The 16,427-nt window shown below is 40.4% G+C and overlaps 1 protein-coding gene across 3 annotated transcripts in view; it reads left to right on the plus strand.

The window, feature by feature from the left end:
• LMBRD1 (LMBR1 domain containing 1) overlaps positions 1–16,427 on the plus strand; it is a 116,582-nt gene that overhangs the window by 30,162 nt on the left and 69,993 nt on the right. For all 3 annotated transcript variants that reach the window (XM_067702870.1, XM_067702872.1, XM_067702871.1), the window contains exons 4-5: positions 9,052–9,149; positions 11,190–11,257. In XM_067702870.1, coding sequence (XP_067558971.1) covers positions 9,052–9,149; positions 11,190–11,257 — 166 coding nt within the window. The remainder of the gene's footprint in view (positions 1–9,051; positions 9,150–11,189; positions 11,258–16,427) is intronic.

A 16,427-nucleotide genomic window follows, 5' to 3' on the forward strand; every position in this document is an offset into this window, starting at 1 on the left:
TGCCACTCTCTCACTTCGTCCCAGCTTACCCTTCCCCCTCCCCGTGTCCTCAAGTCCATTCTCTACTTCTGCGTCTTTATTCCTGTCCTGCCCCTAGGTTCTTCAGAGCCATTTTCCTTTTTTTAGGTTCCATATGTATGTGTTAGCATATGGTATTCGTTTTTCTCTTTCTGACCTACTTCACTCTGTATGACGGACTCTAGGTCCATCCACCTCACTACAAATAACTCAATTTCATTTCTTTTTATGGCTGAGTAATATTCCATTGTATATATGTGCCACATCTTCTTTATCCATTCATCTGTTGATGGACATTTAGGTTGCTTCCATGTCCTGGCTATTGTAAATAGTGCTGCAGTGAACATTGTGGTACATGTCTCTTTGTGAATTATGGTTTTCTCAGGGTATATGCCCAGTAATGGGATTGCTGGGTCATATGGTAGTTCTTTTTTCAGTTTTTTAAGGAACCTCCGTACTGTTCTCCATAATGGCTGTATCAATTTACATTCCCACCAACAGTGCAAGAGGGTTCCCTTTTCTCCACACCCTCTCCAGTATTTATTGTTTGTGGTTTTTTTGATGATGGCCATTCTGACTGGTGTGAGGTGATACCTCATAGTTTTGATTTGCATTTCTCTAATAGTTAGTGATGTTGAGCAGCTTTTTTTTTTTTTGCGGTACGCGGGCCTCTCACTGTTGCGGCCTCTCCCATTGCGGAGCACAGGCTCCGGACGCGCAGGCTCAGCGGCCATGGCTCACGGGCGCAGCCACTCCGCGGCATGTGGGATCTTCCCGGACCGGGGCACGAACCCGCGTCCCCTGCATTAGCAGGTGGACCCTCAACCACTGTGCCACCAGGGAAGCCCTGTTGAGCAGATTTTCATGTGCGTCTTGGCCATCTGTATGTCTTTGGTGAAATGTCTATTTAGGTCTTCCGCCCATTGTTTAATTGGGTTGTTTGTGTTTTTGATATTGAGCTCTGTGAGCTCTTTGTGTATTTTGGAGATTAATCCTTTGTCCGTTGCTTCGTTTGCAAATATTCTCTCCCATTCTGAGGGTTGTCTTTTGGTCTTGTTTATGGTTTCCTTTGCTTTGCAAAAGGTTTGAAGTTTCATTAGGTCCCATTTGTTTTTTTTTGTTTTTATTTCCATTTCTCTAGGAGCTGGGTCAAAAAGGAATTTGCTGTGACTTATGTCATAGAGTGTTCTGCCTATGTTTTCCTCGAAGAGTTTTATAGTGTCTGGTCTTACATTTAGGTCTTTAATCCATTTTGTGCTTATTTTTGTGTATGGTGTTAGGGAGTATTCTAATTTCATTCTTTTACATGTAGCTGTCTGGTTTTCCCAGCACCACTTATTGAAGAGGCTGTCTTTTCTCCATTGTATATTCTTGCCTCCTTTATCAAAGGTAAAGTGACCATATGTGCATGGGTGTATCTCCAGGCTTTCTGTCCTGTTCCACTGATCTATATTTCTGTTTTTGTGCCAGTACCATACTCTCTTGCTTATTGTAGCTTTGTAGTATAGTCTGAAGTCAGGGAGCCTGATTCCTCCAGCTCCGCTTTTCTTTCTCAAGATTGCGTTGGCTCTTCAGGGTCTTTTGTGTTTCCATACAAATTGTGAAATTTTTTGCTCTAGTTCTGTGAAAAATGCCATTGGTAGTTTGATAGGGATTGCATGGAATCTGTAGATTGTTTTGGGTAGTATAGTCATTTTCACAATGTTGATTCTTCCAATTCAAGAGCATGGTATATCTCTCCATCATGTTGGTATCATGTTTAATTTCTTTCATCAGTGTCTTATAGTTTTTTGCATACAGGTCTTTTGTCTCCTTAGGTAGGTTTATTCCTAGGTATTTCATTCTTTTTGTTGCAGTGGTAACTGGGAGTGTTTCCTTAATTTCTCTTTCAGATTTTTTATCATTAGTGTGTAGGAATGCCAGAGATTTCTGTGCATTAATTTTGTATCCTGCTACTTTACCTAATTCATTGATTAGTCCTGGTAGTTTTCTGGTAGCATCTTTAGGATTCTCTATGTATAGTATCATGTCATCTGCAAACAGTGACAGCTTTACTTCTTCTTTTCCCACGTGGATTCCTTTTATTTCTTTTTCTTCTCTGATTGCTTTGGCTAAAACTTCCAAAACTGTGTTCAGTAATAATGGTGAGAGTGGGCAACCTTGTCTTGTTCCTGATCTTAGTGGAAATGGTTTCAGTGTTTCATCATTGAGAACGATGTTGGCTGTGGGTTTGTCATATGTGGCCTTCATTATGTTGAGGTAAGTTCCCTCTGTGCCTACTTTCTGGAGGGTTTTTATCATCAGTGGGTGTTGAATTTTGTCGAAAGCTTTTTCTGCATCTATTGAGATTACCATATGGTTTTTATCCTTCATTTTGTTAATATGGTGTTTCATATTGATTGATTTGAGTATATTGAAGAATCCTTGCATTCCTGGGATAAACCCCACTTGATCATTGTGTATGATCCTTTAATGTGCTGTTGGATTCTGTTTGCTAGTATTTTGTTGAGGATTTTTGGCATCTATGTTCATCAGTGGTATTGGACTGGAGTTTTCTTTTTTTGTGGCATCTTTGTCTGGCTTTGGTATCAGTGTGATGGTGGCCTTGTAGAATGAGCTTGGGAGTGTTCCTCCCTCTGCTATATTTTGGAAGAGTTTGAGAAGGATAAGTGTTAGCTCTCCTCTAAATGTTTGATAGAATTCGCCTGTGAAGCCATCTGGTCCTGGGCTTTTGTTTGCTGGAAGATTTTTAATCACAGTTTCAATTTCAGTGCTTGTGATTGGTCTGTTTATATTTTCTGTTTCTTCCTGGTTCAGTCTCGGAAGGTTGTGCTTTTCTGAGAATTTGTCCATTTCTTCCAGGTTGTCCATTGTATTGGCATATAGTTGCTTGTAATAATCTCTCATGATCTTTTGTATTTCTGCAGTGTCAGTTGTTACTTTTCCTTTTGCCTTTCTAATTCTGTTGATTTGAGTCTTCCTTTTTTCTTGATAAGTCTGGCTAATGGTTTATCAATTTTGTTTATCTTCTCAGAGAACGAGCTTTTAGTTTTATTGATCTTTGCTATTGTTTCCTTATTTCTTTTTCATTTATTTCTGATCTGATCTTTATGATTTCTTTCCTTCTGCTAACTTTGGTTTTTTTTTAATTCTTTCTCTAGTTGCTTTAGGTCTAAGGTTAGGTTGTTTATTTGAGATGTTTCTTGTTTCTTGAGGTAGGATTGTGTTGCTATAAACTTCCCTTTTAGAACTGCTTTTGCTACATCCCATAGGTTTTAGGTTTTCGTGTTTTCATTGTCATTTGTTTCTAGGTAGTTTTTAATTTCCTCTTTGATTTCTTCAGTGATCTCTTGGTTATGTAGTATTGTTTAGCCTCCATGTGTTTGTATTTTTTACAGATTTCCTATAATTGATATCTAGTCTCAAAACGTTGTGGTCAGAAAAGATACTTGATATGATTTGAATTCTGTTAAATTTTCCAAGGCTTGATTTGTGACCCAAGATATGATCTATCCTGGAGAAATGTTCCGTGAGCACTTGAGCAGAAAGTGTGTTTTGTTGTTTTTGGATGGAATGTCCTATAAATATCAACTAGGTCCATCTTGTTTAATGTGTCATTTAAAGCTTGTGTTTCCTTATTTATTTTCATTTTTGTTGATCTGTCCATTGGTGAAAATGGGTGTTAAAGTCCCCTGTGATGAATGTGTTATTGTCGATTTCCCCTTTTATGGCTGTTAGCATTTGCCTTATGTATTGAGGTGCTCCTCTGTTGGGTTCAAGTATTTACAATTGTTATATCTTCTTCTTGGATTGATCCCTTGATCATTATGTAGTGTCCTTTTTTGTCTCTTGTAATAGTCTTTGTTTTAAAGTCTATTTTGTCTGATATGAGAATTGCTACTCCAGCTTTCTTTTGATTTCCATTTCCATGGAATATCTTTTTCTGTCTCTTCACTTTCAGTCTCTGTGTGTCCCTAGGTCTGAAGTGGGTCTCTTGTAGACAGCATATATATGGGTCTTGTTTTTGTATCCATTTAGCCAGTCTGTGTCTTTTGGTTGGATCATTTTATCCACTTAAATTTAAGGTAATTATCGATATGTATGTTCCCATTACCATTTTCTTAATTGTTTTGGGTTTGTTTTTGTAGGTCTTTCCCTTCTCTTGTGTTTTTTGTCTAGAGAAGTTCCTTTAGCATTTGTTGTAAAGCTGGTTTGGTGGTGCTGAATTCTCTTAGCTTTTGCTTGTCTGTAAAGGTTTTAATTTCTCTGTCAAATCTGAATGAGATCATTGCTGGATCGAGTAATCTTAGTTGTAGGTTTTTCCCTTTCATCACTTTAAATATGTCCTGCTAGTCCCTTCTGGCCTGCAGAGTTTCTGCTGAAAGATCAGCTGTTAAACTTATGGGTTATGTTATTTGGTTTTTTTCCCTTGCTGCTTTTAATATTTTTTCGTTGTATTTTATGCTTGATAGTTTGATTAATATGTGTCTTGGTGTGTTTTTCCTTGGATTTATCCTGTGTGGGACTCTGTGCGCTTCCTGGACTTGATTGACTGTTTCCTTTCCCATATTAGGGAAGTCTTCCAGTATAATCTCTTCAAATATTTTCTCAGTCCCTTTCTTTTCCTCTTCTTGTTCTGGGACCCCTGTAATTCAATTGTTGGTGCGTTTAATGTTGTCCCAGAGGTCTCTGAGACTCTACTTAATTCTTTTCATTCTTTTTTCTTTATTCTCCTCTGTGGTAGTTATTTCCACCATTTTTTCTTCCAGGTCACTTATCCGTTGTTTTGCCTCAGTTATTTTGTTATTGATTTCCTTGTAGAGAATTTTAAATTTCATTTATTGTGCTGTTCATCATTGTTTGCTCTTTAGGTTTTCTAGGTCCTTGTTCAACGTTTCTTGTATTTTCTCCATTCTCTTTCCAAGATTTTGGATTATCCTTTTTTTTTTTTTGCGGTACGCGGGCCTCTCACTGTTGTGGCCTCTCCCGTTGCGGAGCACAGGCTCTGGACGCACAGGCTCAGCGGCCATGGCTCACGGGCCCAGCCGCTCCGCGGCATGTGGGATCTTCCCGGACCGGGGCATGAACCCGCGTCCCCTGCATCGGCAGGTGAACTCTCAACCACTGGGCCACCAGGGAAGCCCTGGATCATCTTTATTATCATTACTCTGAATTCTTTTTCAGGTAGGCTACCAATTTCCTCTTCATTGTTTGGTCTGGTGGGTTTTTACCTTGCTCCTTCATCTGCTGTGTGTTTCTCTGTGTTCTCATTTTGCTTAAGTTACTGTGTTTGGGGTCTCTTTTTCGCAGGCTGCAGGTTCGTAGTTCCTGTTTTGGGTGTCTGTCCCCAGTGGTTTAGGTTGGTTCAGTGGGTTGTGTAGGCTTCCTGGTGGAGGGGACTGGTGCCTGTGTTCTGATGGATGAGGCTGGATCTTGTCTTTCTGGTGGGCAGGACCGTGTCTGGTGGTGTGTTTTGGGGTGTCTGTGAACTTGAATATGATTTTAGGCAGCCTCTCTGCTAATGGGTGGGGTTGTGTTCCTGTCTTGCTAGCTGTTTGGCAGGGGGTGTGCAGTACTGGAGCTTGCTGGTCGTTGAGTGGAGCTGGGTCTTAGCGTTGAGATGGAGATCTCTGGGAGAGCTCTCGCCGATTGATATCACTTGGGGCTGGGAGGTCTCCAGTGCTCCAATACCTGGACTCGCCTGTCCCACCTCGGAGGCTCAGACCTGACACCCAGCCAGAGCACCGAGGCCCTGTCAGCCACACAGTAGTTCTGTGATCTTGGACCAGGCAGTGTAGCTCTCTGTGCCTCAGATTTCCTTTTGTGTAGCACCTCCTTACCCCAGAGGCCCAGTCAGGTGCGAGGGGAGGGCTGTCGCTCCCAGGCTCTGCAGGGAGGAAGCCCGTGAGGCTGAAGTAGAGCTTTAAACGAAGCAATTTCTCTGTTTGATGATAGTGGTAGCAGCATTTTTTTTCCCATTTACAGATATATTGATATAAGTCCAACTTGGCATTAGAACTGATCCGAAACACATAAAAATGTTAATTTAATTCCTTCTTTACAATTTAACATTTACAGGCTAAAGGAAGAAATCTTTCTGAAGGACACTGAGAAAGAACAGTCAGATAAGCAGAAGGTAGCTTAGAATGTGGTGTCAGGGGAAGAGAGACTTAGAGCAGTGCCAGGCTGAGGGGATGTTAAGCGTCTCTTCAGAATTGTGTCTTCCCCACTTCCTTCCTCCAGGTGTTGGTTCCTAGGAATTGGCTTTTCTGGATTTTCCTACCAGCAACATATGAGATTTTTGGTTGCTCTACATCCTCGTGTCTCTTTATAGTCAGGAGCTGCCCCAACCACTTTTTTGGTTTTGCTAGTTCTCGAACTTCCTTAAGTTCAACCGTAGAAGATGTATTCTTGTGTCTGTGCTGCTGTTATTCAGTTTAAGGTCTGAGGTTCATCCTCATCACATGCGTTCATAGTTTATTCTTTCTTATTGCTGTACAGTAGTCATTTGTGTGACTGTACCACTCAGTGTATCCGTTCACCTGTTGCTGGACATTTGGATCGATTCCAGTTTTTGATCACTGTTAGTAATGTTGCTATCAACTTTCTTGTTGTGAATCAGACCCGATATTGTTTAATTCTCACATATCTTTAGGAGGACCTGCTTGTGTGGCTGACACTTGACCAACACCTGGCCCTTGGATGTTCCCTAATGTTACTAATTGCTAAATGGTTCTGTATAGCTGAATGCGGCATGGAACCACACAGTCCAACTTGTTTAGCTTGTTTGTGTGCGTGATTTATGGTGACTACTTGCTTTCCTTCTCGGGGTCTGTATATGGTCATCATAGCTGGTCACTCAGGCAAATGTGCCTATATTCTAAGTCCCCAGTAAGAGCCCTGGACTCTGCAACTCAGGCAGGCTTCTCTGGTCAGAAGGACTTTGCATATGTCGCTGCACTTCATTGCTGGCGGAATAGAATTGTTCAGTCATATGGTAGGTATATGTTTAACTTGGTAAGAAACTACTGAACAGTTTTCTACAGTGTTATGCTGTTTTACACTCCCTCTAGCAAAGTAAGGGAATGTCTGTTGTTCTGCATTCTTGGTAACACTTGGTATTGTCAGTTTAATTTTAGCCATCCTAGTGGGTCTGTAGTATCTCATTACAGGTTTAATTTGCATCTTCCTGATGACTAATGATGATGAGCACCTGTTAAAAGTGCTTATTGGCCATTTTGTATATCTTCTGTGATGAAGTATCTGTCTTTTGTCTACTTTTAAAAGTGGGTTATTTGTATTTTATTTATAGGAGTTAATTTTATACCTTGTTCTGCTAAATGAGTATCATGGTAACTTAGGCATTTGCAAGGTCATTGATCACACAAGTTCAGGAATACCAGGAGTGCTTATGAAATAGTCACTAGGCTCTTTGGCTGTGTGAAGGCCTAGGCCACCAAGTAGTAGACACAAATGATGTACTGAGGCTGAAGCCAAACCTTACTGCATCTGTCAGTTTATCGAAGTTTTTGGCATGTGGTTGTCAGCCCACTATACTCTGTTGTCCTAATTTAGGGTTTTTCCTCTTCTGTACAGATTATTTGATTATTTCAGTCATAATATTGGTACGGTGTTTAGGGTGATTTATAGTACTTTCCCTTTATGTTTAATTTTTTGAAGCTTTTAGAATACTTACTTTGGTTACTTCTTTCAGTACTTGTTTATTTCCACCAGCTCTTAGATTTGTAATAGAAATGTTAATACTGACTACTCTCTGGTTTGTAGTAGAAACACCAATATTCATTACCCTTAAAGATTTACTGTCATTATTAGTTTTTTATAATATTAAAAGATTGCATAAATTTCACTGAATATCTGTAGTGCCAAAATTCAGTATGCTGACAGTCATTTTGTGATTGGTCAGTATAAATTAACTCTGATTTTCCTGTCAGTTATTTAGGGCCCTGTTCTGAGGGGTTTTTTTTAACTGTGTTGCAGCTAGTGGGGGCTGTTTCGTAAGTGGCCTCCAGATAGATGGTGCTAGCAAGTATTTAGATCATGTTTAAAGACAATGTAACTCATACAGTCGTTCCTTCCAAGAGAGTAAGTAATTTGGGGTTTATTATACATTACTAACAAATACTTTTTTTTAAATAAAGGAGTATAATGATTATCATCCTGTGGTTGCTTTATATAATTATGTTGTCACTATTTTCCTTGAACTTATGTATATGCAAATAAATGTAAATACACAGAAGGTTTTAAGGCCAGGTTTCTTAGGTAGGTTTGTTAAGTCTCAAAAAGTTGCTTATGTTGTTTTTATTTTAAATACTGTATCATTTGCTGTTCAAATTTTAAGTTCTGTATTGAATTAAAAGAAATATTTTGATTGACTACTGGTTGAAAGTATCTCAAATCTAACGTTATTTTAAAGCAGATAAATAGAAATTCATATTAGTTAACTTTGAATCTGGTTTTACTGTTCTTACTTTTTCTCTATCTTGATTTCTTACAAGATCAGTTTCATAACACTGCATATTTTAAACTTAGATTAGGGAAATTATTTGTGTCAAAAATTTAGCATCAATTATAGTTGTTTCTTTAACTTGAGTGACTGGCAAATGTGTCAGCTGTACTCAGTATTAAGGTGGAAGGAAGACGAAAGTTAAAGTTTATTTAAATGAGATGGTTCACAGAAAGTTCTTAACCACTGGTGAGTACATAGTGAGACCTGAGATGTTAGCTGCCACAATTTATCGGCACAATTACCATCATGATTATTGCTAAAAATTGCCCCATAGTTAACTTGAATTATGATTTGTTATGTTAATAGTGGTGTTGATTTCTTGGAATGGGGGTCAGAAAAGGCTGATTTTGGATATTACATATACGTATAGAGTTACGGTTCTAGGGATCAGATGGGGAGTGTGTGTGTGTGTGTGTGTGTGTGTGTGTGTGTGTGTGTACATATATGTATGAAACAGTTATTAAGTTCATGTGTTTTATTTTAACTCAGCTTATTTCTTTCCACAGCCTTATATTCTGTTATATTATTCTGTGTGTTCTTCTGGATCCCTTTTGTCTACTTCTACTATGAAGAAAAGGATGATGATGATACTGGTAAATGCACTGTGAGTAGCTTTAATTTAGAGATCTCAGTTTAGGGGGGAAAGATTATTTCCTTCTTTTTCAGAGAGTGATGTGACTTTGAATTTATTCTAGAGCAGTGTTGTCTAATAGAAATATAATGTAATCCACATGGGAAGTTTTAAATTTTCTGGTAGCCACATGAAAATAAGTAGAAAGAGCAGTTGAAATTATTTCTCATGACACATTGTATTTAATGTACTATGTTGCAAGCATTATTATTGCAAATAGTCAGAGACTTGTTAGTAATGAGGCATTACATTTTGTCACACTGTCTTTGAGATTTAGAGTGCATTCTACACTTACAGCACACGCCAGTTCCAGCCAGCCATATTCCAGGCGCTCAGGAACCACATGGGACTTGTGACTGTCGTTTTAGAGCAGTTCTAGAGCAGGGGTCAGCAGGCTTGTTTCTGTAAAAGGTCAGGTTGTAAATATCTTAGGCTTTGTAGGCCGTACAGACTCTTATCTCAGCCACTCAGCTCTGTGATCATAGTGTGAAAGTAGCCAGAGACAGGACTCAGCGAGTGTGATGTGAAGTAGGAGGGGGCTGCGTGTGACCCACAGGATGTAGTGTGCTGACCCCAGTTCTAGGGCATAAAGGAGGAACATTTGCAGACTGGTCTTACCAGTCCATGGTAACACCGATACAGGAACCTGATTAGTAGAGCACACGTGCACGCCCAAAACTGCAGATCAAGGTCACTTAAGTCTTGGTAGAAAAATCTTCACTAAAACATTAGCAGATAGAATTCAGGAGCATCTTAAAAGTACATTAATGCAGTATAACTGAGTTGGGCCTATCTCTAGGTTGCAGTGGTGGTTTAGAATCGGCACATCTGTTAGTAAATAGTAATTTAATAGGTCCTTGAAGAAATTGTATGTTGAAGCGTATTTGCGAAAATCGAACACTTTATTTCTGATTTCAGGGGAAAAAAGCAGCAGAAAAGGAATAAATTTCTTTTGTCTTTTTATTGAGTTATAGGAGTTTCTTTTATACCTTGTTTTTCTTTTTTGTATTTAAATACACAAATATATTTACTCAAAAGCCAGCATTATGCATAGCCCTGTTTATTAAAACCTTAAAGCATTTGCGTTAAGATCATGAGCAAAGTACTTCAACAGTATTTTAAATGATTCCCAGAGTGGTAATCAGTGCAATTTGTTAGAGAAAAAAAATACTATGCTGAAATATTTATAAAGAAAGTCGAATTATTGTTTGCAGATACTATAACTCTACATTTGAAAACCCAAGGTATGTAAGGTAAAGTGGCTGGTCACCAGTTTACTGTTGAAAACTGAATGAGATAAATGCTTTCTCTTCTCTTCTCTTCACTTCTTCTAAAGCACATCTTCCCCATCCCTTTTGGTTGACCCTCCTTACCTTTACTTTAGGTATTTGTGAATAAGAATTCATCATTTAAGCATAAAGTTAATTTCCTTTTTTTTTAATGATACCATCATCCCTCTCGTGACATTTATTTTATTTATTTATTTATTATTTTTTGGCCATGCCTTGTGGCATGTGGGATCTTATATAATAAGTATACATAAGTATATGTTTGTTTTATATATGATATATACATACAAACATATGTAAATTAAATATGTATTGCAATTATTACTTAACCCATTTTGGTGAATTGGGGTAGGGGCATTGTGGATTCTGAATGCTCCCTGTTTTGAGAAATATTTTATTAAATATTGTGGTAATTTTACTAAAGTAAATTAATTACTATTAATTCTCCCACTGGAGAATTAATTATGCTTTAGGTGTTCTGCTTTTCACAAGGTCTAACCATTGAAAAGATTTTAAAAATCTAGTGTAGTTTGATAGATACGTAAGATGTGATACATACATTGTTTTTCTTTAAATTTTAAGATTTCTTTTTCAACAAGGGGAGCTTTACACAGTTGAATATAAATGTGCATAGGATATGAAAGTGCTGTTACGCTATAGCCGAGAATATTTTATATTTTAAAAGTCTTACTAAACGGAATATTTTTTCTCCCTTGACATCTAGCAAATTAAAACGGCATTCAAGTATACTTTTGGATTTGCTGTGATTTGTGCACTACTTCTTTTAGTTGGGTAAGTCTTGATTTTTGTTTTCCTGAAAATGGAAATAGCATTATTTTAACAATAATAATAATAATAAGGACTCATTCATAAAAGTCTAGGACAGAAGATTAAGAGAATTTAAAAAAAAAGAACAAACTACCTTTTATATCACCAACAAACAGTAACCATAATTAACCCTTTTTTCTACAGTGTTCTGTCTAGACATTTTCTATGTGCTCAAATATGTGCGGAAAGCCCCTTCTCCCACATAACCTTCCATGTTGTAATTTTACACAAATGTGATTATATTTTATGGGATTCTTGGTAATCCAGTGGTTGACATCTCTTCAGTATAGTGAATGTATATCCATCAATGTTGTCTGTATTGCATTTCCTTCTTAGGATACAACAATTTATTTGATCTTCTAGTGATGACTACTTTGATTCTTATGATGTTAGCAGTTTTTCCATTTTTATAAACAACACTTTGATGAAAAATCCTTGTCTGGATATCTTTTCAGGTTTGATGCATCAGTCTTTAAATCTTTGAATTAAACTTTGTCAATGAGTTCGTTCTTAATTCTTCTTCCTTAAGTTTTTATAAAGTAATGGCAATAAAATTTTGCACATTTTTTATACATTTAAAGTTTTCTTTTTGGAAAACATTTGTCCCTGTTAATGGAAGACATTTATCTTTGTTAAAATAGATCTTGATAATTTTGTTTTTTATGTTAGGAAATATATGAGGTGCTAATAAGTTTTTTAAAGTTTCTGCTTGTAATTTGGTCTCAGAATTTTCAATAAGTAAAAAAAAATTGTCATATACAATTTGTGGTGGGAATAAAATTGGTCAGTAACTTTTTGTAGTTCCAGGAGTTCTTAGAATGCACATGTTCTATAGTCAAAGTATATTTTTAGGTCCCTTTCTTGCCTTGATGTGTCATGAAAAAGCGTACTTGCTGAAAGGACACATTTTAGTGGTTTTGCTATTTATTTTAGCTCTTAAATATATTTTTAAAAGTCTTTTTTGGCTTTTTAAATTAAGCCAGATATAGTTAGGTGAATTTGCTTTGTCAGTGTTCAGTTCCCTTATCTGTAAATCTAAATAGAGATCAGCAAACTTTTCTTAAAGGGTAGATAGTAAATATTTCAGGTTAGGGGTCCATGTGACACTGCTCAACTCTCTTCCTGTAGCTCTAATCACAGACAATACATAAACCAAAGGACGTGACTGAGTGCCAGTAAAACTTTACAAACACGGGTAGTCAATAGTTGGCCAGCTCCTGACTTGGAACATGACTGAGAACCGCCAGTAAAACCACAGATCTTTACAACAGCCAGAATATCTTTCCCAGACAAAAGGGTACCTGAAGTTTCTTCTGAAATTTGTTGGTTCTTTGCATGGAAAATCATCTTCAGTCCTAGAGAGTTTACATTTTGTATGATTTTAATAAGCTTTAACTGATTGTCTACATGATATTTATTTATTTAGAAGCAGTATATTAAAAGTGAAGCAAACAGCTCCTTGCGAATCCACTAATAACGAGAAGTGACGGTTTGACCAGATATTTTGAACAATAAAATATTCACTTATTTTCCAAATACTTACTGTGTCCCAGATACTGTACAAGGCGCTGGGGAAACAGCGATTAATAGAAAAGACAGTTCCTTCTTCTCACGGGCCGTGCGCTCAGTAGGGGTTAGGGGAGCGGACGAAGGAAATAGCCTGTGTTGGGGGCGTGACATTTTCGGGGAAGGCGCTGCTGAGAAGGTGGGGCGAGAAGACGCTTGAAGGAGGTGCAGGAGCCGTGAACACATGTGGAGGGAAGAGCGTTGCAGTCAGAGCAAAAGCAGCTGGAAAGCCCCGAGGCAGGAGAGCGTCTGGCACGTTCGAGACAAAGTGAGGAAAGCAGGGCGGATGGAGTGGAGGGGCGGAGGCGGGAGTAGCTGAAGGTGCGGGTAGAGGGGCCAGAGCTGCCGAGCTGAGCGGGGCATCAGGGGCCGTTGCCGGGACTCTGGCCTTGATTCTCGAGGAGTGGGAAGCTGTTCTGGGGCTCTGGTCGTGGAGTGACATGATCGACATTTTGCAGAGATCTCCCGGTGGTGTTTTGAGGGTTGACTTTGCGGGGGGTAAGGCAGGAGACATGAGGTCTGCTCAGTAACCCAGGCAAGACAGGATGGCAGCAGCAGTGATTGGATCCTGCCTGTCTTCTGGAGAGAGAGCCGGCAGGATCTTCTGGTAGGTCAGGTACGGGGCGGGGGTACGAGAGAGAAGGGGATGGAGGATGCACCTGGAGTTAGCCCAGCTGCAGAGTCCGAGAGGCACTTCTCTTACTTTTGAAACCACCCGCAAGCTTTGGGGAGTTCCTAAAACCACCCTCAGCTTTGATAATTCTCTGGAGGGACTCACAGAACTCACCAAAAGCAGTTATATTCATGGTTACCATCTATTACAGGTAAAGAATACAGACTAAAATCAACCTTTTAAGACATGCATAGGACAGAGTCTGGGAAGATTCCAGATGTGAAGCGTGTGTTGTCCTCGGGACACATTCCCCTTCTGGCTTCCATGTATGACGACGTGCGTGGAGTACAGGTTTCCCCTGCCATCCAAAAGTAGACGGTTCCTTTGAAACCTTTCCTGAGCTGAGAAGGCGTAAAGGGAAGAAGCAATTACCTTAGGACACATCTGGCTCACGGACACACAAGATAAATCGGGTAAAGCACAGATGCCCACAGACAAGGTCAGAGCTGTGGTGGCCGATGCTGAGATGCTGAATGTGGTCCCCGGGAAGGAGCTTGGCGGGGCCTCGCTCTCTGCTCTGGGCGCACTGCACACCGCGTCTGGAGCAGCTCACTCCAGAACCAGCACTGACGTTGTCTTTGCTTTTGGCCTTTTTCATAAAAGTGACGATCCTTCGGATTTCTTTTGGTTAGTGAAAATAGGTGCTAATGTAGGTCTTTAGTAAAAGTGAAGTGGTATAAAGTGGACTTTCAAAAAGCTGGAGGAATGCTTGTATTGACAGCCAGGGAGGCTCACGTGAGCCTTGGTGCTTGGCGTTTTTATTGAGACCCTCTCACGCAGGTGTGTCTGAGTGACTGATCGCCCGCCTGGTTATATCAGCCCCCACTGATGCCACTGACCCAAAGCCCACCCTAAACCACATGTTGGTCTTTCTGGCCACCACCTAAGGTTGAGTGTGGCCATCCCCTGTCCTAAACACAGACACTCCCATCACGTATGACACGGATGACATCCCAGAATCATGGGTAAAAGTCAGACCTCGTTTTGGGGCAAGGCCGAATCCTTGACTACACAGGAAGGGTGACGTTATCATCACAGGCAAATCTGCAGGAGGAGCCGGCTGGGAGAGGGAACATGAGAGGCTCAGCTTGGTTCGTGGCTGAGTCTTAGGCATGTTCAGGAGGAGATTCGGAGTCAGCCGCCGGGTCAGGCATCAGGAAACTCAAGTTTTAGTCTCTGCTCTTTTCCAGTAGCAACATCCAATGAAGAAAATGAGCTTTGTCCTGTGGCAGTAAGCTAAATGACTGCTGTGCGGTGCTCCCTGTGTCGCCTCCTGCCTTTCTTAGTACCGGGACCCTGTTTTGGTGGAGTTGATGGCGTTGGCTGTCAGGGGGTAACGAGAGCAGGAAGGGCGTCCAAAGCGCTCAGGCAGTGGGAGGCTCCGGTCAGGGGGGAAGGACGTTTTCTCTGTGGTTCTGAGAGTGATAAGAATGGAAAGAGTTCCAGGCAGGTGCAGAGGTTTGGCGGGCAAATGAAGGACTTCTTCTCTGATCGCCTTTATTTTCTTCTCCGTATTTGAGGTGAAGGCATCTGCCCAGGACACTGACGTAGGGGAGAGTGTGTGGACTCCTCTATTTCACAAGCCAGAAGTTTGCGACTAAAAGACAAGTAGTGTTTGGTTACCGTGTGTGAGTATTTGAATGAGATGCAGTTAGGTTAACTGATTGACTGCATTTCCTGAAACTTTCTTGAAGGTGACACACTTCTAGTTTTTGTTAAGTGATGTATTTTTTTCTGATAAAACATAATTTTATGGCAAAAACGTGGTCTAGGTTTAACTAATTCATGCAGCTAACACTTGGAACTCCTGTGGGTTGGGTAGTCTTGGGAATAAGGTTGGAGGGTCGTGATGTTTGTCCTCAAGGTTCACATGGGGAGAGATGCAAATAGGTAACCTGAGTTACAATATTTAAGGGCTCTAATAAGAGATAGACGCCAGGTGTTGATGGGGAGTAGCAGGTTCTGCCTTGCAGAATCAGGTAAGACATAAGAGGAAGTAATCTTGGAATCAAAATTTGATGGCGTGGAAGTTGGTCAGCACACTAGAATAAAGATGCACAGCAGGTGTAATGTATGCTTCACCCCTGAACAGCATGGGTTTGAACTGTGCAGGCCCACTTATACGTGGGTGTTTTTCAGCAGTGAACACTACAGTACGACATGATTGGTGGAGTGTGTGGGTGCTGAGGAACTGTGGACGTGGTGGGACCATGTCTGGGGGGCCGAGTATAAGTCCATGCTCAGAGCTATGACTGCGTGGAGGGTTGGTGCCACTAACCCCGTATTGTTCAAGGGTCACCTGTATTAGTCTGCTCACACTGCTGTGAACAGCAGGTGTTTATCTTCTCACAGTTGTAGAGGCTTGAAGTCCTGATTAGGGTGTGGGCAAGTTTGCTTTCTGGTGAGGACTCCCCTCCTGGCTCAGGGACGGTGTCATTCTCACTGTGTCCTCACCTGGTCTTTCCTCTGTGCTTCACGGTGGAGAGAGTATCTCCAGGGTCTCCTCTTCTTCTTGTAGGGTCACCAATCCCGTTGGGCTAGGGTCCCACCGTTATGACCTCATTTAACTTTAATTACCTCCCTGAAGGCCCTGTACCCAAATACCATCCCGTTGGGGGTTCGGGCTTCAGCATTAATTTTGTGAGGGCAAGTTCAGTCTACACTCTGTTCTCTGGCCCCCCAGAATCCATGTTCTTCTCACAGAAAAAATGCATTTACTTCATCCCAACAAGCCCCCAAAGTCTTAACCCAGCATCCAGTCGGAGTCCTAAGTCTCATCTAAACATCATCTAGATCCGGTATGGGTGAGACTGATTCCTCCTGAGTCAGAATTCTTCCCCAGCAGTGACCCTGTGCAACTGGACAAGTTATGTGCTTCCAAGATACAAGGTGGGA

The sequence above is a fragment of the Pseudorca crassidens genome, chromosome 13 (assembly GCF_039906515.1).
Source record: "Pseudorca crassidens isolate mPseCra1 chromosome 13, mPseCra1.hap1, whole genome shotgun sequence".
Taxonomy (NCBI): Eukaryota; Metazoa; Chordata; class Mammalia; order Artiodactyla; family Delphinidae; genus Pseudorca; species Pseudorca crassidens.